Source organism: Oncorhynchus gorbuscha, linkage group LG18, assembly GCF_021184085.1.
Source record: "Oncorhynchus gorbuscha isolate QuinsamMale2020 ecotype Even-year linkage group LG18, OgorEven_v1.0, whole genome shotgun sequence".
Classification (NCBI taxonomy): domain Eukaryota; kingdom Metazoa; phylum Chordata; class Actinopteri; order Salmoniformes; family Salmonidae; genus Oncorhynchus; species Oncorhynchus gorbuscha.
In genome coordinates, this window is record NC_060190.1 from 68,960,138 (window position 1) to 68,972,480 (window position 12,343).

At 43.1% G+C, this 12,343-nt stretch overlaps 1 protein-coding gene across 1 annotated transcript; it reads left to right on the forward strand.

The window, feature by feature from the left end:
- The first annotated feature begins 204 nt into the window (after positions 1 to 204).
- On the forward strand, positions 205 to 11,928 carry LOC124003929 (plakophilin-1-like). The gene is made up of 13 exons (XM_046312581.1): positions 205 to 507; positions 1,818 to 1,915; positions 2,887 to 3,392; positions 6,135 to 6,276; positions 6,362 to 6,569; positions 7,537 to 7,702; positions 8,086 to 8,203; positions 8,470 to 8,649; positions 8,848 to 9,018; positions 9,217 to 9,370; positions 9,672 to 9,858; positions 10,046 to 10,130; positions 10,915 to 11,928. Exons 1-13 carry the CDS (start codon positions 315 to 317, stop codon positions 10,987 to 10,989), a joined length of 2,283 nt encoding a protein of 760 aa, XP_046168537.1. The 5' UTR covers positions 205 to 314; the 3' UTR covers positions 10,990 to 11,928.
- Positions 11,929 to 12,343: the final 415 nt, after the last annotated feature.

Here is a 12,343-nt window from a genome sequence, read left to right on the forward strand (position 1 = left end):
ATTATGAAATTCTTAAAAATATGAATATAATTATACCCATGAGGCCACGGGGTCAAAAAGGGCCACAAAAAAGAGCATGTGCTGGAGAAGTAGACAAATTGGCTACATGACACGAGCTCAGATGGAATGTCTGTGGAGAACTAGGCTACCTGTCAGACACATATTACGTATAATGGGCGTGGTTCATTGTTGAGGGCAGGGCAAAGTGCGCATTTCATATATTAGATTGCCTGTACAAACGCCACCTGTATGGAGCAAGGTATAGTAGGCTACAAACCTTAACACTTTGGATTTACAACTGGAAACAGACCCTCATGATGACAATGGACCCGTTGAAATCGGCCATATCCATTGGGAATGTGGAGGAGACATCTCTTGCTTTGCCGTCCGATAACAAACTTCGGTCCAAACAGCAGCGTGTCTTGGATCAGGTGCAAACCATTAAGAGGGGCAAGTCGAAGTACAGTAAAAATGGATCTTTATCGTCGCCAACGAAGTCGCCAACGAGTAAGCATCATTATTAGAATAAAAACGTATTACGTTATTTGTATGCTATTTTATTTGACCTAAAGCCTAATCAGGTTATGGTTTAATGTTCTGATTTACCCCCATTAGATTTGCATTGTTGTTAATGAGTTATTAATGAGTAAATTAATAACCCCCATACATTAGATATCATTAACTCCACTGTTGTTAACTCTGTTAAGTAAACAAAGTGCAACATGTGTCATTTTAATATAGTAAACATAGGCTAAAGGACAGTCTATGCTGTCACATCCCGAAAATCTGTCTTCTCGCGAAAATGTGTCTAGCATCAGAACGGTTTGGCCATAGAAATATGATCCCACTATGGAAAGAGGAGTGTCACACTAGTGTAACGGGACTCATACAAATGAAAAAATATTTATTGAGCTTTTTTATAACTCCTAGATATAGGACAGACACTTCAAAACCTCATTATGATACATTTTTCTGACTCTCTGTTTTGCTATTTATTAATGTGCTATTTACTGCGTTTCTATGCGATATAGTAGTAAAGGCCAAATTAAATATTATATTTTAAAAAAATATACAGCACCAGTCAAAAGTTTGGACACACCTACTCATTCAAGGTTTGAATTTTTTTTTACAACTATTTTCTACATTGTAGAATAATAGTGAAGACATCAAAACTATGAAATAACACACATGGAATCACTAAAAAAGTGTTTAACAAATCTAAATAGATTTTAGATTCTTCAAAGTAACCACCCTTTGCCTTGATGACAGCAGTCTAAGGCACTGCATCTCAGTGCAAGAGGCGTCCCTGCAGTCCCTGGTTCGAATCCAGGGACTGGAACATCACATCCGGCCGTCATTGGGAGTCTTATAGGGCAGGGTACAATTGGCCCAGTGTTGTCTGGGTTTGGCCGGGGTAGGCCGTCATTGTAAATAAGAATTTGTTCTTAACTGACTTGCCTGGTTAAATAAAGATGAAATAAAAAATACAAAAATACTGTATATATATATATACCTAAATGTGTCCTAAAAATCAAATAGCTAAATGAGGCATGGTATGACCATCTTAAAACAATTCCATTTGTTAGCTTAGTAGAACCCTCCCCTGAACGGCGGGTTAACAGTTCACACAGACAATTTAAGATTTCACATGCATTAACATGAATCATTACGGCTTGGAGACTTGCTTCTTGGCATCTATTCAGTCACGTAAAAAAATCAAATTAATTAAGAGTGTTAGACCCAATATTTTACCGTGATAACTCATATTTACACAGCTTTTAAGAGTCATTTAGGATCTCTCATGTTTCTCTCCACAGGTCCTATGTACATCAGCGTATTCACTGACTCCATTAAGTCACCTACCAGTCCCAATGGAATTGTCTTCTCGAATGGTACAAATGGCCTCTCAAGAACGGTATGAAGATTTTCATTTTCACATCACATACATACGAAGATAGAATACATTGCCCCATGATTTTGATAACTGTGCTAGGTTTATCAGTTGTATTTAGCAGTATACAGTTTGGATACTATAGTGAGCATCACTATTCATCTCATAAAATGATTTCCTAATGAGTGATGGCTTTTAATATGAAAGCAATGCCATCGTGATGGGGTAGTCTGTCTGAGACTAATCTCGGAACCCAGAACTATATCCACTGTGACCAGCTACTAGATTTATGTGAACATTATGTCATGAGTGTAGTCAGATAGAAGCAGGTGTTGCAGATGACTGACTAACCACAGGACTGGGAGTCAACATGTGAGTGTCTGCCCAGTCACCAGAAGAATGGGGAATATTGCTCTTTCCAAGCAGCTCTCCCTCCAGCACAACTCCAGAGAGAGGCATCTTCTCATAGTGGCATCTGACTCATTGTTGTAACACACACCTCTGTCTTAATCATGTACTTTCACATAGATGAGGCATTATGAGTACTCTGATCTGAACTCTGGTCCAAGCCAACTTTCCAACCAGCTTTGGAGTTTCTGGTTTCCCACTGCCCTCTGCCAATTAGACAAATCAATAGTTATCAATAACAATAGATTGATTATATGCAGTGCATTACATTTATCTTCACTCACAGTGGGCCACCTTGTGTATATTATGATTTTCGAATGAAGTTGTAAGTGATACATTTACACTGTAGTCATTTAGCAGACACTCATACCCATAGCAATTAGGGTTAAGTGCCTTGCACAAGGGCACATCAATGGATTTATTTATTTTTCACCTCAGGGAGGTGGATTCAAACCAGTGACCTTTTGGTTACTGGTCCAACACTCTTAACAGCTATGCTACTTGCTGCCAGGTGCTGGTGAAAGTGTTGCAATATTCCTGATTCCAAAGTGTCTGCTAGCATTTACTAAAATGACTTTATTCTGCAGCTTAGCCATGAGCAGAGCACCAAGCGAATGGTACTGTCCTCCAAGGGATCTACTGTTCAGAGAAACATGAGCAGCTCCAGCCAGTGGGAGAGACGATTACCTCTCAGTCCCCCCATAGCCAGGGGTCAGCGCAACAGCAGCCGCAGTGTGCCTGATGCGGACCCCTTTCCCTTCCACACCACCACACAGCGCTCTGCCCAGGCCTCGGCTTCAGCCCTGCAGCAGTTTCAGTCCTCCGTCCCCGCCCGGCAGCTCCAATCCAACAGATCCAGCTTCTTCCTTACTGAGAGGGGTAACAGCCAGTTTGTCTCCAATGGCAACGGCCCCTCTCAGGTCATTGTCAACAGGAACGATGTGCAGAAAAGGCACAGCCAGTTGATTGGCACCCGTCAGACGAAAAGCAGCGGCCAGATTACCAGCAGCCAAACTCGTATTGAGAGGGCACCATCGAACCCCTCCATGGCCGAGCCCAAGATATCAGTGGTCAAGAGCAAGATTGAAGCAGGGTGAGTGGAATGAGTGAATGTGAGATATTGTGTAAATGCTGCTTTGGGGTTTGATGAGTTGATTTTCAAATGTTTCTGAACAGCTGTTGAAACACTATACAGTGCAATCAGAAAGTATTCAGACCCCTTGACTTTTTCCACATTTTGTTACGTTACAGCCTTATTCTAAAAATGTTTTTTTTCCCCCTCATCAATCTACAAACAAGACCCCATAATGACAAAGCAATAACAGGTTTTTAGAAATATCACATTTGTTGATTCAACTTTGGCAGCGATTACAACCTTGAGTCTTCTTGGGTATGACGCTACAAGCTTGGCACACCTGTATTTGGGGAGTTTCTCCCATTCTTCCCTGCAGATCCTCTCAAGCTTTGTCAGGTTGGATGGGGAGTGTCGCTGCACAGATATTTTCAGGTCTCTCCGGTGATGTTCGATCGGGTTCAAGTCCAGGCTCTGTCTAGACCACTCAAGGATATTCAGAGACTTGTCCATGAAGCCACCCATGCATTGTCTTGGCTGTGTGCTTAGGGTCGTTGTCCTGTTGGAAGGTGAATCTTCGCCGCAGTCTGAGATCCTGAGTGCTCTGGAGCAGGTTTTCATCATGGATCTCTCTGTACTTTGCTCCATTGATCCTTCCCTCAATCCTGACGAGTCTCTCAGTCCCTGAAAAACATCCCTTTAGCAAACTCCAAGTGGGCTGTCATGTGCCTTTTACTGAGGAGTGGCTTCCATCTGGCCAGTTTACCATAAATGCCTGATTGGTGGAATGCTGCAGAGATGGGAGAATCTTCCAGAAGGACAACCATCTCCACAGAGGAACTCTGGAGCTCTGTCAGACTGACCATCGGGTTCTTGGTTACCTCCCTGACCAAGACGCTTCTCCCCCGATTGCTCAGTTTGGACTGGCGTACAGCTTTAGGATGTGTCTTGGTAGTTGCAAACTTCTTTCATTTAAGAATGATGGAGGCCACTGTGTTCTTGGGGACCTTCAATGCTACAGAACAGTTTTGTTACTCTTTCCCAGGTCTGTGCCTCGACACAATCCTGCCTCGGAGCTCTATGGACAGTTTCTTCAACCTCATGGCTTGGTTTTTGCTCTGACATGCACTGTCAGCAAAGGGACCTTTATATAGACAGGTGTGTGCCTTTCCAAAAAATGTCCAATCAGTTGAATTTACCACAGGTGGACTCCAATCAAGTTGTAGAAACATCTCTAGGATGATTAATGGAAAAAAGATGCCCCTGACCTCAATTTCAAGTGTCATAGCAAAGGGTATGAATAATTATGTAAATAAAATATTACATTTTTTATTTTTATATTTTTTTAAATTTTTTATCTAATAACCTCTTTTCGCTTTTTCATTGTGGGGTATTCTGTGTAGATTGGTGAGGAAAACAATTTTTAAAATACTTTTTTGGATAAGGCTGTAACGTAACAAAATGTGGAAAAAGTGGTCTAAATACTTTCTGAATGCACTGTATAGACAAACGTATCTGGACACCCCTTCAAATTAGTGAATTTGGCTCTATTTCAGCCACACCCTTTGCTGACAGGTGTATAAAATCAAGCACACCGCCTTGCAATCTCCATAGACAAACATTGGCAGTAGAATGAGCTCATTGACTTTCAACATTGCACCGTCATAGGATGTCACCTTTCCAACAAGTCAGTTCATCAAATGTCTGCCCTGCTAGAGCTGCCCCATTCAACTGTAAGAGCTGTTACTTTGAAGTGGAAATGTCTAGGAGCAACTACGGCTCAGTCGCGAAGTGGTAGGCCACACAAGTTCACAGAACAGGACTGCCGGTAGCTAAAGCGTGTAGCACGTAGAAATTGCCTGTCCTCAATTGCAAAACTAGCTACCAAGTTCCAAACTGCTTCTGGAAGCAACATCAGCACAATAACTGTCCATCAGGAGCATCATGAAATGGGTTTCCATGGCCGATCAGCCATACACAAACCTAAGATCCCATGTGCAATGCCAGGCATCGGCTGGAGTACTGTAAAGCTCACTGCCATTTGACTCTGGAGAAGTGGAAACACATTCTCTGGAGGGGTGAATCACGCTTCACCATCTGGTAGTTCAACGGATGAATCTGGGTTTGGCGGATGCCAGGAGAACTCTACCTGCCCCAATGGTTAGTGCCAACTGTCAAGTTTGGTGGAGGAGGAATCATGGTCTGGGGCTGTTTTTCATGGTTCGGGAGAGGCCCGTTAGTTCCAGTGAAGGGAAATCTTTACGCTACAGCATACATTGACATTCTAGATGATTCTGTACTTCCAACTTTGTGGCAACCGTTTGGGAAAGGCCCGTTCCTGTTTAAGCATGGCAATGCCCCAGTGCACAAAGTGAGGGCCATACAGAAATGGTTTGTCGATCGGTGTGGAATAACTTGACTGGCCTGCACGGAGCCCTGACCTCAATCCCATCTAACACCTTTGGTTTGAATTAGAAGGTCGACCGCGAGCCAGGCCCAACGTCAGTGTCTGATCCTCACTAATGCAGGTTGCATTCTCCTGGCATTCGCTAAGCCGAGATGTGTCCGTTGGAATGGAAGCCAATCCCTGAAGCAATGTTCTAACATCTAGTGGAAAGCCCTCCCAGAAGAGTGGAGGCTGTTATATAAGCAAGGGTGGACCAACTCCATATTAATGCTCATGATTTTGAAATGAGATTTTCGACGAGCAGGTGTCCACATACTTTTGATCATGTAGTGTACCTATATGGGGTTTCCCAACAGGATGAATGATTATGGCCAGCTTGCTGATATTACCATGGCGGAGGCGGTGCAGTACCTGTCCAGTGGAGATGTGAACTACCAGCACTATGGTGCCTCATTCATCCAACACTCTACCTACTCAGAGGACAAGGCCAAGCAGGAGGTGAGGATACAGACGTGGGTCTCCAGGACCCGGACTCAACAACACTGTCCTTTTACAACGTCTAACAGCTTTACTTGTCTCTCAGGTGTTGCGGCTCAAAGGGATCCCTCCTCTGGTGAACCTGCTGAGGAGTCCCAGTCCCCAGGTCCAACAGACCGCCTCGGCCGCCCTGCGGAACCTTGCCTTTAAAGATGCGGGCAACAAGGAGGAGGTCCAGCGCTGTGGGGGCATCACTGAGTCCCTGGCCCTGCTCCGAGACACAGACTCTACCGAGACACAGAAACAACTCACAGGTACAGACGACTGTTCTCTTTCTATACTCAACACTTCTCTGTCTAGTGACATCATAGACAGTTGACAGTTGGCAGACATTTGCACCAGTGTGTGAATGCAAGCGGTTATGAAACACGCTTGTGTTGCTTTCTGATGCCAAAATGTGCATATTTAAATTGAAGGGGCAATCTGCATTTTCTGCATCCATTTTTGGACATCTAAATGAATGATATACCTTTTGATTCATGAGGAATATAACTTATAGATGCGTCATGAGCTTAGTTCAACTGTCTGTACCTTATCATAACCAAAAATGCATGGGAAGTACGCTTTGTTATTGTTTCAACTGCTCATTTCTGCTTTAAGTGCATTCATGCCATAACGCACAGGGAAACACTCACTAAACCCTGTCACCTTAATCCTAATCAGTTCTTGCTGTCAGTCACACAAATGATCTGTGGTGTGCTGTTGTACCAGAGAAACTTGATATGTGAGATGTCTCACAGTAGGCTGTTCTGGAGGATAGAGCATCCTGCTCTCTATTGTTCTGTCTCCCTGAAGCCGTGCTCCATAAATTGGCTCTAATGCTATCAGATATTTACCCTAGTTCTTGACTGGCAACAGGACAGGCTACAGTGTCTATGCTGTACAGTGACAATTACAGAGATGTAGTATATTGAAGCACTGAAACACCTCACATTGCCTGTCAACCCTGGTCGTGGAGAATCACAGGGATTGCCTGTTTTTGTTCTCTCGCCTAGTTATGCATTAAAAAGTACACGCCATGCCCGTGTCATGACAGTTTGATCAAAGTGCACTGTGTGGCTAACTAGTATTGCTTTTGTTGAATTTTTGTGTCTGAGTTGAGCTGGCTAAGATCCATGATCATGTCACAGTAGTAGCATTAGAGGTAATCAGATATTTGAACAACTGCTGTTTCTACTGCCACTGAACTCAGAAGTTCTGAACTTTGTCCTGTCTCTCCAGGTCTCCTTTGGAACCTGTCGTCTGCAGACAGTCTGAAGCCAGAGCTTGTGCGTAGCGCTCTGCCTGTTCTGACAGAGACTGTGGTAGTACCTTACACAGGAGCAGTAGATGAGACCAACAAGAACCTGGACCCAGAGGTCTTCTACCATGCTACAGCATGTCTACGGTGAGACACATCGATCAATACTGTAGACCAGGGGTGCACACTGCACAGATCTACTGTATACTATCAGTTAGCCCAGAGGTTACAAAGACAAACGTATGAACTGGCAAATGGAGGAGTATCTACTATCTTCTGCTGTTGCGCCTTTGAGCAAGGTACTTAACCAAAATTGCTCCAGGGGCACTGCACTGACTGAACCAGTAGCCTACTCTAGACTGCTCCCAGCCGACAACATGTCGGTGCTGTCTCATAGGATTGGGTGAATGGCACAAATGGACGATAAAGTATGGTTTTGTTCTAGTCTGTCATGTCTCCACTGTCAGACTACACAATGCTGACCTGCCTTTACCTGATGCATGACAATACTAGTTTAACTTTTCCAACAGAAATCTGAGCTGTGCGACGCAAAGCAACAGGCAGGCCATGCGTAACTGTCGAGGTCTCATCGACTCTCTGGGCAGTTACGTCCAGGAGTGTGTAGCATCAGAGAGGCCAGATGACAAGGTGGGCGTGCAACATTAAATATCTTTTAAAAAACATTGAAACAAGTGATGATGCATTTATGGAATGCCATTCTTCAGAATTCCAAATAATATAAGTTCTACCTGCATGTGAAAATATCATGGGATACATTTTCTCCATTGCTTACGTTTACTTGTTACCTACTTTTTAACTTGGTGTTTGAAGAATAATACTATGGACATGTGTATGGTAGGTACAGATTAATGCAAACTAACCAAACCAGTGATTTCTGCCTCTGTTTGTGCCAGTCTATGGAGAACTGTGTCTGTGTCCTGCACAACCTGAGCTTCCAGCTGGAGAGTGAGGCCCCGGCCCTGTTCAGCCGGATCACTGCCCTGGCCGGGACCATCAGCCGGGCCAACGCCTCAGCTGAGACCGGCCCCATCGGCTGTTTCAGCCAACAGAGCAGCAAGGTCCAGGAGCAGGAGGTGAGACAGGCATATAGGTCTAATGACATCAAGGGAGAGAGGAGAGAGATGGGTGGAAACTGTACATAGATACACAATGACATCATCGTGTACTGCACAGTATTGAATGTTTAAAAACACACAAATGTTGTGTACATCAACTTCCATCATAGATCTGAACACCTAAAAAAATCTGATGATTAACGTTCACTCCTGTAGAATCACTTTGACTACCCCGTGATGGAGGAGCAGCATCCTAAAGGAGCGGGCTGGCTCTTCCACTCCAAGACTATGCAGAGTTACCTGTCTCTGCTGAGGTCCAGCCAGAGAGAAGACACCCTGGAGGCCTGCTGTGGAGCCCTGCAGAACCTCACCGCTAACCAAGGCATTGTACGAACGACACAGTATTTTTACGCTTTATTTAATTAATTATTTTCACGCAAACATTATTTTAAATGCACCAAATTTATAGACAAAAACATGCACCAAATGTGTGTAGAAAAACAACGATTAAAATCACGGTCCTCCCAAAAACTTTTTAGAAACGCTTCATAGACCCCGTTATAAGACCCTCATCTCTGTTCACAGGTTTCTAGAGTGATGAGCCAGACCATTGTCCAGAAGCTGAACGGCTTGCCTGCAATCTCTCCCCTGCTGCAATCCTCCAACCCCAGCCTACAGAAGACTGCTGTGGCTTTGGTGGGAAACCTAGCCAAGAACCAACGCCTTCAGAGCATCATGGGTGAGCATGGACACCGATCTTAACCATGTTCATAGTGAAATGGATGGAACCTAGAATGTTAGGCTACCTTGTTTCAATAATGGTTTAGTTTGCATTGAGAGCAAACATCCAGCAGGGTCAGGTTAGCTAAACAATTTTGGCACTTCTATTTTCAGAGAGCATTAAACAAGAAAGGATTAAACATTTAATTTATACCTGATCTGTTTGTGTTAGTTTTAACATTTTGTTGTTGTTGTCAAGTTAGCAACACTTCATAGAGTGTTTGCGGGAAGTGAATGACCTAATGGGGTGTGTCTTGAAGCCCGACAGACTTTCCCAGAGCTGGTTGGCATCCTCAGCTCATGGACCAAGAAAGGGCCAGAGTCTGACGACACCCTGGCTATGGCGTGCCAAACCAGCCACAGTCTTCTGATGAAGGAGCCTGAGCTGGGGAAGCGCCTGCTGAGCAACAACCTGGTCAACTCACTCAACGACCTGAGCAAGAACAGGTAAGGCCTGCTCATTATATTTTATAACAGAAAAGTACAAGATCTGCTCTATGTAAAGAAAACATTTGCAAAATCTAACAATTGTGGACAGCCTCTTTGGGGACTTTCCAAAGAAGCCAGATAACAGAGCTTTGACTTTGAGGTTAATGGCTCAGAATACTGATAATATTGTTCTTTCTCTTGGTAGGCTTTTCCCAAAGGCAAGCAAAGCTGCAGGTGTGCTCCTCTACAGCCTCTGGTCAGAGAAGGACATACAGAGTTTCCTAAAAAAGGTAAGAATTTAGAGCCTATAATTCAAACTAATTCTGTCATACTAATATGGGATATCCCTGTTGCAGATATGTACTGTTTTTTGTTGAGAGCTATTGCATTTTATCTATCAGTTTACGCTTCAATGCATTTGAAAAATTAGAAAAATGCAATGGAGGCAATAGCTCTTGTAGGAAAGGAGGATCTGAATAGGCTGGCTCAGTCAGGACAAAGATAGGTGTCTTTATGATCACTCTCCACCCCTTCCTTCCCCAGAGGAGGATGACTCAGTGTGGCTGGCTGATGTCGTCTCTCCTTGCTGTTTCTATAGCTGTAGAGATCCCTGGTATCTGTCTGTATTAAGTGAGGTGTGCCATTTGTGTCCTCAGTAGTAAGAACCTAGTCCACGCCTCGATCAGGCATTTGTTGACAACAGTGGAGAATGAATGGAGGGATTATGTTCTGTCTGGTGGGTGAATACAGTATACAGTACACCTGAACAATTGTATGTACACAGGAGCTGTAGAGCTGCTGCAATCGTACAGCCAATGAATCTAAGGATGCAGGTTCACACCACAGTGTCAGACTCTTATCTGTTCACGCAGGACATGTTATCCCTTGTATTTGAATGCTTACCTGATACTGAACATAGTTTTGCCTAGCTCTCTTACCTCAGTTGCTTGACATTTCAGTTTCACTTAGTGAGAAACCTGCTGTGAGCTAGAAACTGTTACCATGACATTATTTAGGAAAACAAGCCGCATCAAGGGGGGGATTCTAATGTCTATTTAATCATTTGTCCTACAGCAAGGGATGAATAAGGGTTCCTTTGTGAATGACATCACCAGCGTGGCTCACAGGTCTGTGCAGGTCGTTGAGTAACAAGAAGACAGCTGGCATGGATCTCACATCACCTCCCAATGTACTTATGGACTATACACCTACTACAGTATATGTCAGACTGTGTCCAGTTTATATGGTTACTAAATGTTTACTTTAGATTTCAAAACACATTAAAGTTAGTCAGATTGTCCATCTGTTATGTTAAATTGTCTTATCCATCTTACGTCCGTATAAAGGTTTGTATTTCTGGGGGGTTTCTGGGCTCTTTTGTTTTTGATAGAAATCATTCGTTTTTCTTTTGCATTGTAAACATGTAGATGTTGTTTGGTAATGGCTGGTTACTGGGATTGCTTGAATAGGCCCCCTTAGCTTGCATGACAATTATGGTTGATTACCCAAAAGCTACTGAAAGCTAATGATCAGATGTTGTAACTCATTTCATTAGATTTATTAAGCTAGAATAGTCCACTAAGTAACAGTTGCCACAGCATACACAAAGCACATCACAAAACAAAAATATTGTGATTGTCACTAATGTTTTACCTACTATGTTATTCTGTATAGTACAGCCATACTGTAATCATTTTTGATACATGTATCCTTTTGTCCATGCCTGTATGGTTTAGATCTCCCAATATATACTGTTGTTTTTTCCATTTTTGTCCATAAAATACTGTACCATTTAAAAAATATATATATTTTGGAAATCTGTTCCCAAGTATTCCCATGAATAATAGAGAGACATACAGTATTTGATTGTATACAAACATAAGCAAGGTATGAAATTATTCCGTTTTTATTTGATCTGTTTGGGCTTCTTGTGGTCATTTTTCTGTCTACGGCAGAATTGAGATTTTTGTTTGTTTTAGTCACCTCTGTGTATTTGAATTCAGATGTATTGTATGTATCGCCAAAGACACTTGCTATTATTCTGTTTGTACAACCTCATTGGATAATGGATAAAGAATATTTTCCAAACATTTGTTCATGAGAACTCTTTATGCTTGTTAGATTTTCTGTGCTGTTTTCTAAGATGATACCAGTAAGGAGCCTTGCATTAGTCTTGGCTCATAGGAGCAGGATCCTATGATCTCCTGTTTCTGTAGTGTGATGCAGCCTGATGTACAAGTACACCTCCTGGACATGCACTAGTACACCTCCTGGACATGCACTAGTACACCTCCTGGACATGCACTAGTATATCACAGGGACGTCTGATGTGAATGCATGCTTTACTTAACACAACTCTAACAGCCATTGGCAGTGGTAGCAAATCAGTAAATGGGAAATGCAACTCTGTGAGGCCTGAAGACAAATGGTGAGTGAAATATGAGGACGGTTGAGCTACACCTGAATAACAGCCAGTGGTGCAGCAGCAGACACACCCTGTGCC